Source organism: Apteryx rowi, unplaced genomic scaffold, assembly GCF_003343035.1.
Source record: "Apteryx rowi isolate R43461 unplaced genomic scaffold, aptRow1 scaffold_198, whole genome shotgun sequence".
Lineage (NCBI taxonomy): Eukaryota > Metazoa > Chordata > Aves > Apterygiformes > Apterygidae > Apteryx > Apteryx rowi.
In genome coordinates, this window is record NW_020448285.1 from 44,382 (window position 1) to 65,910 (window position 21,529).

Genomic DNA, 21,529 nt, shown 5'->3' on the forward strand with positions numbered 1-21,529 from the left:
AAGATCATGTGATCAGGCAAAGTACATACTACTGCATTCTCAAATATGCTGGCCTGCTCCAAGAATTGCAAAAAGCCACTTTTTTCCTAAATATCCATATTGATGTAATAACTAGTGGCATTCAAATCCTTCCTATGAGGAATTTGGTCATTGACATACTGTGATGAAAGGTTCTGCAAGCCTGTTGTTTTCCAGTGCATTTTACTGTGAAGACATCTGAAGTGCACTGGTCTTTGTAATCATCAGTTTTGGATGTGTGTGAAGTCTGTGTGCGAAGTCTCTGTGCATGCATTTGTTAGAGATGAGACTTCTCTCAGTTCACAGTGGATTACTTTTGTTACTTTTTTTGCTAGGAATGCTTAGACACTTGTTGCTCTGCTTCTTGGCCCCCTCATAGCTCCATGAGTGTATTCTCCTTGACGATACATAGAATTAATCCAAGATCACTGGTGTGCTTCTCAAGTCTCTCATACTCAGGAATGATAAAAGAATAGAAGATAATTTTAAGATTGGCAGTGGAGAGAGTAGATTAAATGATTAACTGTTGAAAGTTACTTAAAGTTGTTAGTTATTTTTCCATGTGTGGCAGTGCAGAGGACAAATTTAATGAAAAGAGGTCTTGCTATAGGACATCTTTAGCACTGCCCCAATGATAAGTTAATGGTATTTCTTTTGGAAGTACGTTGTGGACTGGGGATTTGGTGGTTTGGCACAGTTTGATGGTACTAGATGCATGTAAGTTCTCTATGTACAGTTTGTGATTGTGTTAGATTGCCTGTCCGTGTTGTGACTAAGAAAGAGTGCCAGAATTGCTTTGCTAATAGCTTCAGTTTTTCTGTAATACCTATTTAAGACCTTTCTCCACCATTTCCCAAATATTTACGTGATTGGAAAATGAATAAAATAGCTATGGTCCAGAATCTCAAGGAGCACCTGAGAAAGCGTCTAATGGAAAAGTTCTGATGGCTGCAGCTCAAGGTAGAGACAGAGCTGGTTAAGTAAACAAGGAGAGGCACAACCTACTTAAACTTCATGGCCAAATACTTTATTAAAAAAAACAAACAAACAAGCCTCAAGACTATGCCATGACACTTCTTCCTGTACCCACTGTTGCATTCCATCTCTGAAATGTATTAGAGTGAGCTCCAGAAATCTATACCCAAGCTGTTGTAAAACTCTTCCTTCTTAACTCAGCTAAAAAAGTCTTAAGAACTGCTGTACTGTATCAGCCTGATCATTCCATCTAGCTCAGCATCTTGTTTTTATAGAATAGAAGATGCTAGAAAGATAAGGACATTATCCCAAAATATTCTCCTCAAGATGTTAAGAACAATATATGGATAGTTTCCCCTAGTGTATTCTCCCTGCTTTCAGTGAATTGCAGATTGGGAGCCTCCTGAAACAAAGTTGGCATTTCTCTTGATGAATTTTCCCTCCATGATTTCTTTCCAATTTTTCAATGCATTTTGAACACCTTCCCTTTTGAAGAAGTATTTCTTTCAGGAAAACTCATTAAAGTCAAGTCATGGTATTACAGAGCTGGGAGTCACCTTAGGAGGCTGTCTCTTTTTCCCAGGGTCGGATCAGTTATGCCTGTTTCACTGCTGACAATTGTCTGTCTAAGATTTTGAATCCTATCAGAAATCTGTTCTAGTGTTCTGCTATCTTAACATTTGGAAAAATTTTTCAAATATATAGTGTGAATCTTCCTGCTACAATTCAAATCTGTTTCTTTCTATTCCCGCCATGAACATGGACAACAGATTCTTTCCTTTCTCTTTGCATCAGCCTCTTGTGCTTTTAAAGGCTTTTGTCATACCCAGTTTACTCAGGCTTTCCTTAGAGACATATTTCCTTGACCTGTGATTGTGATTGTTCCCAGACCTCTCCTTGCTTTCCTGAGGCTGCTTTTTTTTTTTTTTTAATGTGTCCACAACCCTCTTTTGAAGAACATCACTCATCCAGATGCAGTACTTCAACTGAAGCCTTTTCAGTCCTGAATAAGGAAGGAATACTTTTTTCTTTCAGGTTACCCTCTTGTCTGTCTCAGGTCTTATTATCCAACTGTATCCCTACCTTCTCTAACATATGTTTTTTAGCCTTTCAGGTTTTATTTTTGTTTTTTTTTCCCCCTGAAGTGTTGGCTGTCAAGTGTTGGCTGGGGTGTAGAAATCTGTGATACAGAGCAGGATGTGGTAGAAGCATCAGACACTTTTTCACTGGACCATTTAATGTAGGCTGGTCTGTATCTTTGATTTTGGCCTTGCTTTTCTGTCTTGCTTGAAATCCAGCAAATTTCAGCAAAGCCTTTTAATATATACCTTGCCTCCGATTATTATGTAATGCCACTTGTGCGCTGAAAGGATTGCAGTTTTACATGCTCTTTCTTAGGAGGTGAAGGGAAGATGAGCTTGCACTTGGTATGAACTTTGGCCTTTTGGCTTTGAAACCTTTTGACCAAAATAACAAATGCATGATGTTATAGGGTTGGTGCTGGAGAGTTAAGAGGAAAAGAAGGCAATGGAGGATTTGCGTGATTCAGGAAAGCTGTTTTGCTGCCGATAGATGCTTGGTCTTTTAACATAGGCATTTTGTAATTTGACAGGTGAGTAAGTTTATCTTGACAAAGCTTTGTGTCAAGTAAGCCCAGGTTAAATTAAGGATGTGCATTACATTTTAAAAAATTGATACTGTGAATATGGTGACATTCTGCTATTATGGTAGTGTGGTTTGGGGGAAAGGAGGAGTTTGGTAGTCATATTTTCTTTAAATCCATCTGTAATTTTATTTATGTATGTGTGTTTTAGTCTTACTCCATTTCAAGTATTTACTCCTTTTTAAATTTATTTTGTTCAAATGTATTGGACACATCATATTCATTTCCAAATTGGAAAAATCTTATGCCCTAACTATTCATAATGCTTGTATTTACATGTTTTCCCAGTGTTTGACAATTAGATTTAAAGCTTGTATAAGTTTTCCATTCCAATTTAATATACTAATATACCTAAGAATTGAAGTGATGCATTGATTGTTATTTTCCAAAGTCTGTTCAATGGTATTCTGCAAGCATGCTTTTCGGATACTGTTGTGTTTTTTTCCTATGACTAGCCTATGCTTTTTATAGGCACACACTAGATGGCAGTATGTATGAATGACTAATTGTTATGAATTATTGCAAATAAATGTATTCCAAAACAGTCAGAACTCCCTTCTTTTTTCAGAATTTTCCTAGATTTTTTTTCTTTACTGACTCAATGAGTTTGCCAGATAACATTATGCTCCAAATTTTTTTTTAAAACGACAGCATATAACTGACCTAGATTTCTCTTACTCATCTCTTTCCAAATAAAGCATTGAATTTAATTTCCTATCTTCCATATATATTTTTTGCAAAGATGAAATCTGTGAAGTAAAATAATGCCATTGGTCAACCTTTCATAATTTTGTCTTTGAAAGTAAACTCTCCCCATCTTGAATACACCCTCTTAAAAGATACTTTGCGATCTCTGAACAAGAAATTAGTGATATGTGTCATTTGATCTTCCCCTTTTTACAGTAGATATTCTCCTAACCTATGAATTATATTAAATGGTAATCCATCTTTATAATGTTATTTCAGGGTATGTTTTAACTTTCAAAATATTTCTTTTCAGGGGCTATATTAGCTTTTATGCTGGGTTTGTTCCATATCCCTCTGGATGAATGTGAAGAACTGTATCGCAAGTTAGGATCAGATGTTTTTAAGCAGAATGTCATTGTTGGAACAGTCAAAATGGGTTGGAGCCATGCCTTTTATGATAGCAATATCTGGGAAAAAATGCTCAAGTAAGTATTAAGGTGAAAAAATTTATTATTAATGTCTGAGAGTCTTCAGTCTTGTTATGTTTCACTGTTAAACAAATTCTTAAAACAAATAAAAAGGATTAATATGTGCTCTCATTCTTTTGAAATAGCTCACTGTTTTTATATTTGCCAAAATATTGAAAGACTTCAATGTAATGATTTCTGTTTCCAAGGAATAAAGTAAGGGTTAGTGCACTAATTTATGATTATATGCCTGTATGCTTTCCAGCTCTGCTTGATCTGACTTATTATAGGTCTAGTACAAATTTTACTAGCCACTTGCTGTGCCTTTTTTCCTTATGGGAGATGTGTTAAGAAATTAAATGGTATGCCCTACCAGGATTTATGATCTTAGTTGCACTAATGAGGCATTTTGCACATTACCCCATCCTTTGAAAAGGGAAATGAGCTAGAATGATTGCACTGAAAAACTATTTCCACTGTGTCAAAGTTGTCAATGAAATATATTTGTTCATATATATGTATAAAAGTGCATTAGTAGATAATTAAGAAAAAGCACTGGAAGAAATTATTTATCATAAGTTTTATTACTTACTTTTATTCATCTCCATTCATATTAAGATAGTTCCATTGTTTATAATTCCCAGCAAACTATTGTATAGTTTCTGCAGCAGTGTAAGCTGGCGCTGCTACTGAAAGAACTTAAAACAACCTACTCATTCCAAACCTTGTGCCACACCACCTCCTTTGTGGCAACCGAAGTGTGGATGTAGTTCGTTAGCAAATGAGGTCAGAGAACTGATTAGAGTTGGGCTGGGGAAGGGGAAGGCATGGGAGAGGAAAAAGTAGGGAAATATTTCCCCTCCCCAGGTGAGTTAGGTGGGTTTTAGCCAGTTCCCTAGTTGTGTCAATACTGCACTACACAAATGTTTGTGCTGACACCTGGGAAAGTGTACCACAGAGTCAGGGTTGCTGCTTTTAGTGGTGTTTGGTCATAAAATGATTATGAAATTATCAAAGCAGAAAGCATGTACTATGAGCAAAGGCTGCTTTAAAAAAAAAAAAGTAGTTTCTATTAGAAATGACAAGCTTATTTCTGATATTTTAAATATGACACATTACCAGTTTTCACTACTAAGCCAAACACAATTTCCCAGACTTCCCCCTAAGCTTTCTCAAGCAGGTCTGCTGATATGCTTTAGGGTTTTTGTTTGTTTGTTTTTGTTTGTTTGTTTTTAGTACTCCTTTTGCTCCTTAGTTTATTTTGGGTATCTTTTATATCACCTGATGTGAATGTCAGTTCTTTCTGCAGGAAGAGCTTCCTTCTTTGGATGTGTCTTAGTCATCAGGTAGATGGAGAAAGATGTGGTCTGTAGTGTATGCTACAGTTCTGGTGCCCCTGTTGCCTGCACTGGTGGGCATTTGGTCTATATGCTGGCCTCAGGAAGGTGAGGAATGGAATAGAGATACTGTCTTCAAATATGGAGGGAGTCAAAATGTATTAGGGCTGTACTTAGATATTGGGAAACTGTCCTGTGTTCTGCAGTATAGACAGTGTTTACAGTATTTTCTAGAAATGGAATAGCATTATCTCCCCACGATATAACTTTCTGGGTAATTGTTTTTCAATAACTGTTACATTACTGAGTTTAAAAAAAAAAAATCAGAGTTGGAGTTAAGTGTTTGACCCTAACTCCTGCAGGGCAGGCATCTCTTACTGATGGATAAATAAAAAGACTGTGAGACAAATAATAGTGTATATTTTTCTTTCAGGTGATGGATATTAAATTAAATTGAACCTGAAAATAAGACTGCGCATAAAAAAAGAAATAGTTTCTTTACTTGTTTCAATAGTATAATAGAAAATTAGCTAATCTTTTGTCATGGGAAGTGCACCTTTATGAATTAATATCAAAAATGCATAGTATGGAAGATGCAGTGCTTTCTTGGGTTACAAGAAAGATCATATTTTAATGGCCATACATGAGTGTTGCTTTAATATTGCACTCCGTAGTTTAGAGATGAAAAATGTGTAACATAGGGTCAATGAATAGTTTAGGTTGGAAGGGACCTGTACAGGTGACCTGATCCAAGCTCCCCACTCAAAGCAGGGGCAGCTTCAATACTAGATCAGGCTGCTCAGGATCATATCAAGTTAAATTTTGAGCAACTCCAAGGAGTTAGCGTGTGATATTTAGGAAGAAGTAGATCAAAATGATGCAAGTCAGTAGATAAGTGTTGCATCTCACCTCTCTTAATCTCATATTTCATTTCTGATTATTCCTGCTTATTGGTTTGTATGCTTTGGTCTCCTTGTATAATTAGTGAATGCAGGTGGCACTCTTTCCCTTCTAGCTAGCTACTGTGAGATTGGAATTAATGCATTTATTGGCAAAATTTGAATAAAACAGAGCTATTGATGTAAGGACTGTGTCAGCAGCGGCCTTTGATCATAGGAGTAGAAGTTTTCCCACTTCCTTCCTCCCTCTCCAGCACACTTATGCAGCTGTCCCTCTAGCACAGATATCCGTTAGTGGAACAGTAAACTGTCCTACCTCCAAATGCTTGCTACAGTGGCAGGAATCCTGAATGTATTTAAATCATCTTCTATCTTCTGACCTCACTAGGTGGACAGTCATTGTTTTTAACAGTGGAAGTGCTCCTACCTACTGTCACAATAGTTGCAGCTGTAGATGCATGATCTCTTAACAGCAGCAGATGGAATTGTCATAGTTAGGATGTGTGGCAACGCTGGAAACTGCAGAATAAGGAGGATGCACCACATGTGTTTGTGTGGGCTGTGTATGAGGGCAGGGGAAAAGCTTGCTGATATTAGAGCTAAATTTATTTATTTAAATTAAACCCTATTTGAATTTTTATGGATGAGCACCTACTCTGTACCTCTGTAGACTTTTAAACCTTTACCATAAGCAAACTGAAGTTGAAATAGGTGCTGATGAGATTGTTAGCTGTTATGCTGGTATCCTCCAATATCTTGCATTATGCAGGAGGGCTACCTTCTAGTCAGTTCTTAGAATACTGACCCTAATGCTGATGTGATGATAAATTACATTTCTTATCAGTGGTGTTGTTTCTCTGATCTAATAGCTGTGAGATTTATGATAACCTATACATGTGAGAAAATTCCACCTCAAAAGGGGGTTTATATGCATGTTGAATTATTGTTATGGAAAATTACATGTAGATGCTTTCATTTTCTTCTAAATCATGCAGAATAGTGTGTTCTGTTCTTAGCATGTGTTCTCATAATGGTGAAACAGTTTGTGAGAGCAATTTTCATTACTATAAAACTTTTTGATAAGAATACTGTTTTTGAGATTCTTAAATGTAACTAAGTGCTTTGTTTTTTTTCCTCATGAAGTATTTAACTGTAAATCAGTAGGATTGCTCAAGTATGTGATTAAGTGAGTAGCTGAATCGAGACCACAATCACTTTTTCAGACTTATTTCCAATAGTTTAGAAAGTATGAGATACTGGTCCATTGAACTCAAATGCAGAAACCTGATCATTAAAATGAAATCCAAGGTTTCTTTCTTTTAAATGCAAAATTTTAATTAGGGTTGATAAAATGCTTGTATTGTACTGACTTAATTGTTTTGTATTTGTATGATGCTAAACTGATGGAACATTTTCAATTTTTTTACATTTGTAGAGAAAAAATGGGCTCAAATCTTCTGATTGAAACTGCAAGAAATTCCAAATGTCCAAAGGTAAGGGTGGAGCTTGCTTTTTTTATATAGGAGAATTTCTTTGATATCTGGAAATCCTGTCATGGCAGCTGTGATCTGTTATTGTGTAGTGAGAAAAATGAGTATCTCTTCCCTTTATCTAGATTACCCAGTTTTCTCCAGTCGCATTCACAGGCCTTAAGATCTCTACTTTCTGTATCATCTGAAAGGCACCAATTAATCGGAGGGATGTTATATACAGCAGCAGCATGAGAGTGAAAGATGAGAAAGCAAGGGGATTTTATTTTTGGTGAAGGATGGAGTGTGAGGAAAGAAGAGAAATATAATAGCACATGTTTTAGAACAATCTGTAATTAACAGGTGTTTTGGTGTCATAGCACTATATTCAGTGCTTTACTAGTAAATGGAAGACATTTACATTTTTCTAAACATAGAAACATATGCTTGTCTGACTGCATTCCTATTCCATATCTAAAATGAGGACATGAAAAGGCTGGACTGGCATGTTACTTTTTGAGAGAGAAGCTGTCCTATGTTGACTTGGAAGTTATCTTTGAACTGGGCTCTTTGGCTTCCTTCCATGTTCTTCAGTAATAAAATGTGTATATAAATAGAGTTGAAACTAGTAATCACAATAACCACTTTGTAGTCCTGGCAGGGGTGGCTCTCTAACAGAGCACAGTAAAATCAAAATAAAATGCACGGCTTTGTGTTCTCTGCTGTTATTGAATTCACTGAGAGGTGGATCTTTCCAAAAGGTGCTCATTACTTTACAAGTTAGACTTCATCATGAAGTGGAAACATACAAGGGAATTACAAAAAAAAAAAAAAAAAAAGAAAAGCCTCTTAACGTGATAAGTTTTCTATTAAATTCTCCGAAGGTTTTTTTCGTACTGTTTTTAGTAGTGCTAGAACCAGACCCTCTTTTTGACAGAATGAGAAAACTTTTTCCTCCATCAAATGGAGTACAAACCATGTGTGTGTGTGCATTCCTCATTTTCATTTGCAGTTTTACTTTGTTTTCTCTTTTATGAATATGGACTTACTATGAATTAAATGATTTACTTAAAATTATGTAGTTGAAGAATGGAAATTAATACAGTGATATTGCAGCATCAGCTGCTAGTGCTGTTTAGTATTTCACAAAAAGAAAGGCTGCTGTATAAAATCGTACACAATACAGAATAGAGCACCCACTTGTCTGCTAAGGAGTATTGTTCTAAACAGTGCTAACCAGGCAGGGTGCATCATCACTGAAAGGTCTTGCACATTCTTACACTCAGCTGTCATTATAAGTACTCTCACCCCATGTGATTATATCTGTAAAGTATGCTGATTTTTGCACTCATACATTTTTGTCTAATGGAATTATGGTTTTGGCTTTTCCACTTAGAATTACATACGTGGCTTTTTATTAAAGATGTTTCAGTGTCTTTACAAAAAAGCCTAGAAAGCCTTTATGATTGTAATTGCTTTTTTTTTTTTCCCTCCCCTCTTCCCCCTTGAGAAGAGCTTTTCATACTTATTTGGGACTTTAACTGAGAGGTTGCAATAAGTAATTATTTTCTAGGAGAAATAAATTGAGTTTACCCTTCTAACATATATAATTCATGCCATTGTTACATTGCTGGTTACTAACTTGTGAGAATTGCACATAAGCTTATTTCTGGTGCACTTTTCACATCAATTAAGACTTTTTCTGAAGCCCTTAGGAGCTTGAAATAATGATTAATTAAAATATGTAGGATATTGTTATGTGTGTAGCAAATATCATGTATATGGAGAACTTGTTTTAATATTTTCTGCAGCATTTGCATTTGACTGCTTCATAAAGGTAAAAGGTTTTTTTCATTTTATAGATGACACCCCATTTTTGTTTAAATGTCAGTGGATAGATATTGATAGAAACAGAATAGCCAGTAGAAATAATTTAATGTTAAAAATAGTGGTTTCTTTAGGGAGTACTTCAGAATGTCGGGTTTCCTGTCTCAGAACGAAGACATTTTCTGCTGACTGTTGTACTTGGGGGTGCCAGTGGGAGGGTGGTAGAAAGTTGAGTCTTTATGTTCTTCCAGTTGCTCCCTTCTCCCGTTTTAGAAACAAAACAGAGTAAGCCTCCTTCCCACAAGTACTGTTTTTTAGTCTTAAGATCAGAAGAATTCAGGGTGCTGTTTGTGTCTAGTTTAAGCTTCTCTGATTTTTTTTTATGGCCTAGGAGAACATTGTAAGGAGGTATCTTAAAAACTTTGCAGCTGTGACTCAAGGTGATAGGGAAGAAGCAGTGATGAGCTCCACAGGAGCTTTATATAACGGACAAATTCACTGATGTGGTAAAACTTTTTTAATTGTTACTGAATAACATTAAATACAGTGGACTATATCTTAGCGAACTTGGATGAAATTCAGTTTACAGAGAAATATAATAATAAAAAAAGCATTGTTTTATTACCAGATTACACCTGTCATGGTTTCAGAAGTCTTCATTTTCATGTGAGCCTTAATCAGAACTAAATCTTTGTCCTCTTCCCCAGATGCACTTGAAAACATGCATTCCTCTTTTTATAGATTATTCTTCACTGCAATAATTGAAGCTATCATTTTGTGCTTTAAAAATTTATATTTTACTTTTTTTCAATTTAAATAGGCATTATAAAAGTGAACAAAATATGATCTGAGTAGGATTCCAGATTTAATGAATGAATTGAATCCCATAATGTGGGAGATCTGTCATTATCAAATCTGAAACTATTTGTTCCTCCTAACTTTACTAGGTGGCTGCAGTGAGCACCATTGTAAACAGAGGGACACCACTGAAAGCGTTTGTTTTTAGAAACTACAATCACTTTCCTGGAGTTAAGTCTCATTATATTGGAGGCTGTCAGTATAAACTATGGCAGGCCATTAGAGCATCATCAGCTGCACCGGGTTACTTTCAGGAATATATTTTGGGTAATGATCTTCATCAGGTAAGTTGAAATCTTCTCCTTTAATAAATATTTTCCAACATTATACCTGAGGAAAAAAAAAGTTGTATGAATTTCTGAATCGGAACTAAGCCAGTATGTTAGTGGCAGATGGAAAGTCTAGAATAGGTAGGAGTAAGAAAGGAAATTCTTAGCTTATATAGCCCTTACAGAACTAGAAAGAGTAGAGGCTTTAAAATGTTCATCTTGTCAATACAAACTTGAGTTCTTTTGCTGTCCCTTTCTTCTCTGCTGGGCAGGAAACTTTATATGAGTTGTAAATTGCCTCTGACTTCCTGCTTACAACTGGTATTTCATTCAGCAGTATTTCACTAGACAGATGGTATAACTTAATATCTAACAATACAAAAGTGTGAAAAATTCAAATTGGGCATTTCAGTGTTACTTTTATTAGTGCACAATTTCTGTTTATACTCTACTCCTAATTCCCTCCACTTACTGCTTGTTAAACTCTGTATTGGTTCTGAGCTACCAAAAAGAATAAGAGATGCTGTGGCAGTAAAATTAAACTTAGAAGACAACTGCAGAATAAATCCTTGAGAATAAAGTAATGTCTCCTATCGACAGTGTATGCCACTTTAATGATCCTGAGCAGTAAAGAGGAAAGGAAATTATTTTTTTAGTAGTTTTCTCTAACATTTGTGTTCTTGTCCTCCAGTGCCCCTTCACTGTTTGTTCCCTAGTCCTCTGGGTTTAAAAGAATCCTTTTTACAGTATATATTTACTTAAAACTATTATTGTTTGTTTTTAAAAAAGATGTGTCGCAGATTTGTGACAGGATTAAAGAGGATAACTGAGCCTAGGCCCTTCAAGAAAGAAAGCATAGGATTCTATCCCTTAAATTTAAAGAGAACTTACTTAATTTAAGAGAATTTAGAGTGCTGTCACATTGCAACTGTGTTAAGGCTAATCCCATCAGATGAATTAACTATTGGAAAGTGACATTAGCACATTTTGAGTAATAAGTTTTACCCGGATCATGTGCTGAATTTCTCATGGTGTCCATTAAAAGGCTGTGTAAACTCATTAGCTAAGTGTAATGTGCATAAATAATGCTTAAGTAACAGATAAGAAGTGTAAGATCAAATACTGAAAAATTCATTTTTTTCACTGATTAACAGGTAATTAACAGAAGCAGTGATACAGAGGCAATAAAGCTAGAATTTAATCTGGAAAAAAAATGAACATTCTCAGGAGGAAATTTCTCAGGAATTTATCTGTATAACATTCTCCTAAAGAATGTGACAAACTCAGTCTGGGCACATTTTCTATATAGACTGATGAAGCGGGAGAGTTGAGCATGAGCATATGCAATGATAAAACTGCTTAAGGAAACTGCAGGATGTGACTTCTAGAATCTTTGAGACATCTTTTGTTTGTCTGTCTTCACAGCATGTTTCTTTCCATGTAGGATAACTTCTCACTATATAATATACTTTCTCTAGCTTGTGTAGTTAGATTGGATGAATTTATCTAGTTTTACATGTTAGTGGGGACTGTGTTCATATGTGGGTAACTTTGCATGTGCATTGCAAAAACATTAAATATTCACAAAGTGTACAATAGTTTAAAATAATAATTTCAAATATTAAGCTGTATTTTGAATTAACATAAGGAGATGGAAAGGAGATAGAATAATTATATTCAGCTATATAAATTAAGAAACACTAAAATTCTACATAAGCTGGGGGAGAGGTGATCCTATGGAGAGTAGGGTGGTTCCACTCAGTGGGTTTTTTTTGGGGGGGGGGGGGTTGTTTTTTGGTAGGGTGCATGTGGTAGCCCTAAGAGTGCTTTTTTTTAATCAAATACCACCTGAAATAAGCACAGAAGGAAACTTGTTTGGTTTTTAAACCTAAAAATGGAATCATACAACATATATTCCAAGATTAAGCACTGCTTGAAATCCTGAAACATGGTCATCTTCCATCTGGTCAAGCAAAACTGGAAGGGGAACTTCTTTAGCCTCTGGAGCTGTTCCAAGCCGCTCCTTAACTGCTTGAATGGGTCAGTGTTAAGCTATGTGAGGAACTTTCCTTCCTCTTCTCACCTTTCCACCCCCTCTTTCCTTGAATTGAGAGCACATCAAAGTCTGGTTTTGCTTCTGTATGAAGAACAGCTAAACAAACAGAATGATTTTTATCTTCTGCACAGTAAACAATTATTTATCTTAATATCATTTTTGTATTGCCAGACTTGCCAGACTGTAGTGGCAGACTTGTATTTCCAGAAGTGCAGTAAGTTGGATATTAATTTCACCTATATTCACTTTAAACCCAATTTACCAGACTAGAGAATGTAAAGGAATGATTAGTATTATCAAAAATCAGGTCCAGTATTCTCAGCTACATAGAGCTAGAATGACATCTAGTTCATTTGTCCTTACTCCAGTCTCTTTGGATAAGCCCTTCCACATAGACTTTTCATTACTGTTTCACAAAGTCACAACTCCTTTTTCTTAAAACATCCTACTAGATGTATTTTAATTATTAGAAAGCAAGGGCTTAGGATATGGTTTGATTAATTCTGTAGAATACACACCTATGAGGTTCCAAGTTCTTAAATTATATATTCTCTTGGTAGGAATACTTTCACTTTTGTAAGCCATAAAGGACTAAGCATGTTTTCAGCACTAAAACGGTTTACCCTAGTAGAACTAGATGATAAATTGATTGATTTTAAACTTTCACATTATCTGAAAATATCTCTCCCACCCATGTGTGATATTTAAGCATTTTTAAATTCTTTTAGAATCTAAAGGCTAAAAATTAAAAAAAAAATTTTTTAATTAACATTTAAAAAATGTTAATAACCGTTTTACTCAGTTCTCAGTTATAGCTCGTACCAAAAACTGAACATGAGATAGGTAGGTATTCATTTAGCATCATTATTGTGAAACTGGTAGGATTAAGTTGGTTCGTTCACTATAATTGTCATGTTAAATTCCTCGCACGGATCAAATGTGATGCTAACACTTGTGGTTTATATGGAAATACTTGTTCTTTTCTGTTTTATCACTCTAAGCTTATACACTGTCTAACAGGTCAGGCTGCTTTTGAACTATAGCAATAAAAGAAGCATAGTATTATGTAAGACACTCCCAGTAGGAACATGACTTTTGTAAAATGCATCAGTGCAGTACGCATTAATTTTAAGTAATAGCTTACAATTATACCAAAGGCTTCAATATTGTATACAGTGTTAGAAAGATTATGGTTTTTTGCAGATTTTTTTAATGGATTGGAAATTTGCATTAGCTCATCAACATAATCTTTTTTTATCATAAATTATGCTATTTCCATCTTAACTTACATATAGCCTGCTTTTGCATAGTTGATGTTTCTAAACAATTTGAAGAACAGAGGCCGTTTGTGAAAATGATGGTAAAATGCCTGTGAAAATTCAGAATAGTAAATTTAATGGTGTCTATTTGCTGTCTTTGAAGCTTGAGACTGTAAAGGATTATATATAGGGAAGAATTTTTGCATTGGCTTATCACTCAGTTGTACCTCTAAATCTGAATGAAAAGCGTTGTGGCAGTTGACCTGACTTTGCAGTCTTCAGATGTGTGAAAATCTGTATTCTGACAATAGAAACTTGGTAATTTTTTTTTAATATAGTCAGCCTCTGTTATCAGTCTTCCTCTGTTATCTAGCTTTTATCGAAATTGGAGTCCTTTTTCAAACTGCAAAAAGTAGTTCTCTGAGAGAGGTATGTGTAGGGTTCTTAAAAATTCTACGTATAACTCTAACCATACATGTTGGAATCATGCCTGAATTGAATTGTATCTGGTTTTCATTTTAACCCTCACTTTTCCATATATATGTATATTATATATACATGTGTGTTTGTGAGCAACACACGTGCACCCTTTCTCTGGGAACATTCCAATATGACTTTCTGTACTAGTCACTGTAAACGTTCACAAGGATTGTAAAGTGTCTTAATTAATACAGTAATAAATTATTATTTCTGTAACTCTTCTGACATAACGGTTAAAGATGACATTTGTAGGTGCCTAAACATTTATTCCTGTTTGTGCTGTAGATAAGCTGATGCAAAGTTTGATAAATTTCCACAAAAAGTAAGTAACTCAAAAACCAAATAGCAGTATTTACATTTGGTTCAATCATGCCATGCTATCCAGTTCCACTCTGTCAAGCAGGAAAAAACAGTGCAGCTGTTGGTAGATGAGGGGAGGAGGATTAATATTCTTTGTGGTTCAAAAGAGGAACACATTAACATTCAAAGGGATTTAATCCCTGTAACATGCTTTTCCAGGAACCATGCAAGTCGAGAGAGACCAAGGCCTGATGTCACAATATAGAAGCTGTGTTGCCACGTGTCAGCTTTTTTATATTAACCTCTATTTATGAAGCCCTGATCATCTCTTAACCTCTCCCTGCCCTCTTAAAATGAGTGATTTCCCCCCCGCCACTTCCCACAGAGGTGGGATTGTTTCTTATTTCTGTTCCTCTTTTTTTCTGTAGAGTGAAAAGTGTTTCTTTTTCAGACTGTTCAGTAATGTCACTTCAGCAGGCAGTATGGTGTTTTAAGCAAATTACCAATTAAATAATAGAGCAGTTTAACATTTAACAAAATCATTATGCACACTTCATTTGCTAGGTTTTACAGGAAAAACTAAATTTGTGCCAACGGATTAGTTAAAAGGGCAGCAGAACTGAGAAGGAGAGGGGATTTAAGGGACTTTTTTTTTTTCCTTCTTCTCTCAAAATAAAATATACTCAACTTAATACAAAGGGTTTGATAATTTTTTTGTGATAATTTCCCGTGGTTTCATTGCTACTTTAAAATTAATTTTATTAAAATATTGGTGCTGACTTATGCTAGTGTTCACAGACTAATATTTTCTAGACCTTCTTTGAGGAAGATCTGATAATAAGGTGGTTAAAATATTGGCAGCTAATATGATAGTGGAGCTTTAACAGTGCAGGTGTAACACTGTGTGGTGAAACTACAACCTATAAATATATCAATATACAGAGAGAGAGGGAACTAACCATAATATGTTGTAACTAAAATTTCAAGTTTCATCTTGATAACAGAAGATAATATACAGTATTTAAGACTCTTTTCCTCCTTTCATTAGATAGTATATCTGGAAAGCTCTTTCATCTTTGTAATTTGTTACAGGACAGGCTTTTAAAAGTGATTCGCTTAGTGGATCCTACCCTAATTGGTTTTACATGGTAGCTTTTAAAATTAGATTCAAGGGTGCTTCCCAGGCTCTAAGAAGACATAGAATATAGGTCACATTGAAGTTCTTTTCATTCTTAGGATATGCCACGGTGATCAGTATGCACTAGAGCTACATAGACTGCGATTTAATAGGTATATCTTGTTCTCACAATGATAGAAGCAAATATTTCTTTGTTTCTCTGTCTCGCTGTTGCCATACACATTTTCCTACAGGCTTTGAGGCAAAATCACCTACTGTTTAAGGAAGGGAAAATTTACTGGAATGTGTCAGCTACATGGACATGTGTATTTCTTTCTCTTACAGATTCTAGAGGTTTGGTTAGCGGCTTTTAAGGTGGATGTACATGATGCAGTTTACCAGCCTTCCCAAAATTGCTCTGTTTACTGTACTGGTGTTAGTTTGCAGAGCAGGCTGCTTGCAGTCTGCAGTTCCCTGTAGGGACTTGTTAAGTGAAGTGTTTTGTGAAGGTTTGTTTTGTGAAATAAAATTGAGAGTATGTTTTCTTTAGGTATTTAACTTGGAAGCATTATAACTTTTATCTACTATGATATAAAGTGGTACTATGATATAAATGTAATTTTCAGAATGCTTATTTTAAAAAAAAATCACACTCAAATGAGCTATATTAAAATATATATTTTTTGCTTAGACTTCTGAGTCCAGATATCTTTATTGACACTGTTTACCAGCTAATAATTAATGCAAAAAATAAACCTTGTAAAATCAGAGGAAGCTGGTATAGTGAACAAGTAAGAGTTAAGTCCATTCAGTAATCTCTGCAGAGTCAAGTCAGAACTGTCAAGTTCTGATCTTACTGGCCACCATTTCTGAGGAGAGCCAAAAGGATTATTTGCAGTAAATTCTTGATCGCTTGTAATCTTTTTTTTCCAGGTTGTCTGTTTGTCTAATACTGACTTGAATGGGACTGTATTTCCATATGAAATAGCCTTATGATATTCGTTGAAAATAAAAGCCTAACAAAGTTTAGAGCAACTTGATACAGTGCTACCTCTTCCCTTAAGGAAGATTTGATTGTGATGTATATAGTGGTCTGTGCATAATGTGAACAACCTACCATGCTACCAGTTTTGTCAGCTACCATCCACTCTTAATTTTCCTTGTTTTGCTGTTTAGGAGGCTGTCCTTTTTTTGTCATAGATGTAATCTTAATACTGTGATGGTATTAATTTTCAGCATGTATGCAAAATGTGCATAAAGTTGATTAGTTTAATACCCAGTATATTCACAGTAGTGGAATAGGGCACAATGTCTGTGCCTTATTTCCTGTGCTGAGCTCCACTTCCAATATAAGGATCAATCTGTCATGCTAGTTTTCCAAATCTCAATAACTTCATAGTTATGATAACTTCAAAGATTCTTTACCTTGCCATTTTTTTTACTTTATGTATATTTATGCCACTGTTTTTGGTAGCAAAGGTATTTTAGACTTTTGGCTGCAGATCCTTTCAGAATTATTTTGGTGGGAATTTTCTTAGGAAGAAAAAGATGAAGTATAGAACTAAACAGTTTCTCTTGGATTAAGTCCAGTTCTTTGTCGTGGTTGCCAACTACATCATACAGTCTAGGTCATAAACACATAACGCTGTCTTTGCTTCTGCTACCCTTGTAGAAGGTTATTTCAAGTTCTCGTTTTTCTGATAGCCAGAAAATTTCCAATTTTCAGTCTGAGTCTATTCATCCCTAATTGATACCCATTCTTCCTGTGCCGGTACTGTTTTCTAGTTTAACTCTCCTTTTTGTAGTATTTACCCTTCTGATGTGTTTATAGAAAGCACTCATACCCTTTTTCATTTTGCTAGTCTAAATACGCCAAGCTGTCTCAATCTTACAGAATGGACTCTGTGTTCTCTTGATCATACTAGTAGTCTTTCATTGCACCTGCTCCAGCTTGAGTAATCTTTCTTGAAACTGGACTCTTCAGTGTGCTTTGGCATGACCCAGGACATATTGTACAAAGTTGGATGATATACCAGATTTCAAAATTAGCATTCTTAAATTAGAAGCAAAATTCAAAGAATTTGATCAGGCTGTAACACTTAGATGTATTTTAGATGTTTTCTTAGCTGTGTCATATATTTTCCTTTTTTCAGGAGAAGGTACAGCAAAAATATATATTTGCCTTTTCAACAGCCACTCCATATAGGTGGTTTTAAATCATTCCATGAAAATTTCTGTACCCAGATCTTTCTCCTTTTTGGTCTGTGTGATTCCAGATTTGTTCTGAAGAGGATAGCTTCGTGTTTATAAGCAATTTCTTTCATTATACATCTTCTCGTTTGGGTTTCCCTAGACCTCAAGGTCATTCTGTATTCTCACCAAAGCCATTGTATTTACAATACCTCTAATTTTTGTAGTAACAGATTCCATTAGGACTTGCGTAGTTTTGAGAAAATAATAAAGAAGACAAGCCCAAAATGAGCCTTTGAATAATTCTGTTATAAAACAATCCCCAGCCAAAGAGCTTCTCATTCAATATAGACTGGTGTCCATCTGATTAGCCAGTTATTTCTCCACTCTCTAACTATTAACTCTTTAACTCTTTTCCGGTGGTCTGGTATGTAAGATGATTTACAGGTCCAGATTTTAATTACTGAAAAAAATCTGTTACCATTTCTGCTTTTGATAAAACTATGTTATATTTTTCATCTAGGCATGTACTGCTTAATTTAGAGAGTATAAAATCCTATGAGTCTCATGAAATTGCAGTCTAGAAGCAAAGAGCCTTAATTTAAAAAGTATCATTGCCTTTGTAGTAGTGACTGTACTATCTTTACAAATGAGACAGTGAAGGAAAATGACCCTGGCAAACATGGCCTGCCCTCAATAAAATGCCTGTCTTTAGAACAATATTTGAAGAGAAGAAAAACTGAAACAACTTAGCATAGCTAGAGAGCAATATAGTTGTAAGTTGTTCCCTGTTCTTTTTCTTAGGTTACTAGTAAGAACTTCCTAATATTTTTACAAGTTCTAACAGATTGATTCCTTTTTTGTTCCTTCAGTTTTTGACCAACAAGACATTGTTTTTTTCCACTCTTCATAGGCTTTCTTCTTGCTTCTGATCTTGAAGGAGATTATTCTTCCTTTTGGGGGCGGAACTTTTCCTTCAATGTTTCACCCTTCCCCCCCTTTATTGAGGATACAGGTACTAGGTAGTTCATATCCACATCCTGAATCTTTCATGTGAATTATCTCCAGTAATTAGTTCCCTCTGTTTCTTAAATTTTGTTCGTTTAAGATAAAATACTTTAGTTATGAACCTGCTTCGATTCAATTTCAACAATTCTAATGTTTAAGTCAATAAATGAAGAGTAAAATTATATTAAGAAATTTGAGTAGCTTGCATAGTTGTATAAATTAGTTTTTTTATGGTAAATCCAATTTCAGTTTGAAATTACAATACGAACAGTAAATATTTGTTTTGTTTCTAATACACTTAATATGTCTATAGAGGGTGCTTACAGCATTCTGATTATTGTACAGATTTAAACAGATGGATGACCAGCAATTTTTGCGTAGCAGTTGTCAGTAGTATATCTAATAATATGGGTCACCCAGATTCCCTATGGATTACTACTAGTCCTCATACTCTTCCGTATTTTTCTTGAAGTATTTTCAGTGTCCTGTCACTTTTATTACTCCTTGATAAATTGGCAGCTAAAAGCATAGACCAACTAATTTGCAAAACTATTATCAATAAGTGAATATCAATAACATTAGTCAGGTTATTGATATAATAATATATTGTGTCTTTATATTTAGCTGATTGTCTTGGAAAATGGAATTTAAACAATTCTGAAATTTTGAAAGTCTAATACAGTCCATTTTTTACAAGTGTTAGGATATATCTGGATCTGGTATTTCTACTCACTTGTGGAGTCCTTTGTTTTAATGTGATTCTTTTGTAAGACTACTAGAGCTATCTCCTCACAGTCTGATATTTTAAATCTCTTGATAGCAAGTAGAGTTTTTATATGCTTTGTAGGTTAAATGTTGTCAGAAAGAACAAAACTTCTAGACTTAAGCCCCCTAGCATCATCTCAATCCAGAAGGATTTTATTAAGATCAGTTTAGATTTTTTTTTTAACTGGACTCTTGAATATTGCCTGTGCTTCACAAATATAATATGAAGAACCCAAGTTTGGCTCTGTGTTTGGGGCCAGCTTCTTCCATGGACCAACTTTTCTTAGGTTTTGCGCTGTGCCTTACCTGTAATGTATATGCAATTGATCATGTGGAAGCCACAGGTACAATAAATAATATTTTGTTAATGTGTGCTGTTGTTCATTGCAGAATATATGCAATTAAATCTGTGGTATATAGGTAAAGTTTTTAATGAAATATCTGACAACTTATTTTATTGTCAAATGACCTTTTCTTTCATAATGCCTGCTAATATTTAGCAAGTCTTCATCAATAAGATGCAGGAGTACGTTTTCAGTATCTGACATACAAGCAAGAATTCCATAGTGTTTTCAGGGCAGCTGGGCATTTTCTATGAATTAATGACTAGCTGGGATGAGTTGATAATTTAAGATAATCACCTAGCAGCCTACCTCAGTAGACCATTCCTCCTGAAGAAATGTCAAGTGCAAATATGACTAATGTAAAGTAAAATATATTACAAAATTGTTAGTTCATATTAGTGATAATATTGATAAGCTCCATGAAGCATTTAGTGTAACATTTGTGTGTACGCAAACAGTGTAGTAGGGTATACTTGAGTAATCATTAGAAGAATACTGAGAAATATTGTAGGGGAGAATGGTTGTCCTGAAAAGTAAGCTTTTAAGTAAACTTTCAAACTTTCAGATATTTTTATGCTTATGTATTGGGATCTCTCAATAGAAAGTATCCTTTGTTTGAAACTGGTGTCTCAAAAGTATAAATTTAGCTAATGTACATTGTAATTGATTTTTTTAAACTATCAGACAACAGTAATGAAAATTTTGATCTTAGTGTCATTCAGTAATATGAATACAAATTTAATTTTTCTGTACAAAAGTATTTTAAAGATTTTTTCCATTAGTCAGTTCAAGGGGAATTACTTTTTCAATCCAGACTTGAGCAGTTATCACAGTTCTAAAATGTTTCTTTTCCTAGTGTCTGCAGAAAAATTATTTTTGACTTAATTCTGAGATAGTCTTATAAAGTAATGGGCAGAAGATGTATTTGACACTGTTGCCTCTCCAGAAGTAATGGAATTGGCTCACTCTTACATTCCCCCTACAAGTTTCTAACAATTTAGAAGGAATGCATTAGTATCTATCACCAAGTAAGGCCTCTTTAGAAAGCAGCAGCATGCAGAATACATTATAAATTGTATGTAGTGACCTAATGGCATGTCTGTTAGCATGACTATGGAGCAAGAGTGATTTTTCGTCAAATAAATTAGATGAAATACCTTATTTTTGTAAAGAGCTAGCTCTAGGTCATTGTATGCTTCATAGAAAATGATCTAATTATTAAAATTACTTTTCTCACTCATCTCTTGTGCAACAAAGTGGAACAGACCTACTGTTAGAATGAAGCTAAAACATCTTGTTTAAAATCCACACTTTAGAGACAGATCTGTTAGAAGTATTGGCACCACGTTCCACTGCTAGCACCAGAATAAGGATAAAACAATTCTACTTCTGCACTGTTTCATGTTTGTAACAATATTTTCTAGGCTCAAAAATAGTTTGTGTAAGGAAGGAGATAAAGATTTTCTGTGCTTGCTGGGAGCTCCTCTTCAACAGTTTTGTCCTCAGTAGCACTGTGACCAAACTGACTGCTTACTCACAAG

At 34.9% G+C, this 21,529-nt stretch overlaps 1 protein-coding gene across 12 annotated transcripts in view; it reads left to right on the top strand.

The window, feature by feature from the left end:
- Positions 1 to 21,529, top strand: part of PNPLA8 (patatin like phospholipase domain containing 8) — a 42,447-nt gene that overhangs the window by 9,824 nt on the left and 11,094 nt on the right. For 7 of the 12 annotated variants that reach the window (XR_003253027.1, XM_026063010.1, XM_026063013.1 and 4 more), the window contains 3 exons: positions 3,657 to 3,828; positions 7,482 to 7,539; positions 10,290 to 10,484. Coding sequence is in view for 10 of the 12 variants with exons in the window: in XM_026063010.1 (XP_025918795.1) it covers positions 3,657 to 3,828; positions 7,482 to 7,539; positions 10,290 to 10,484 (425 nt within the window). In the remaining 2 variants the exon portion in view is untranslated. The other 5 variants (XR_003253026.1, XM_026063019.1, XM_026063017.1 and 2 more) reach the window with 4 other exon arrangements.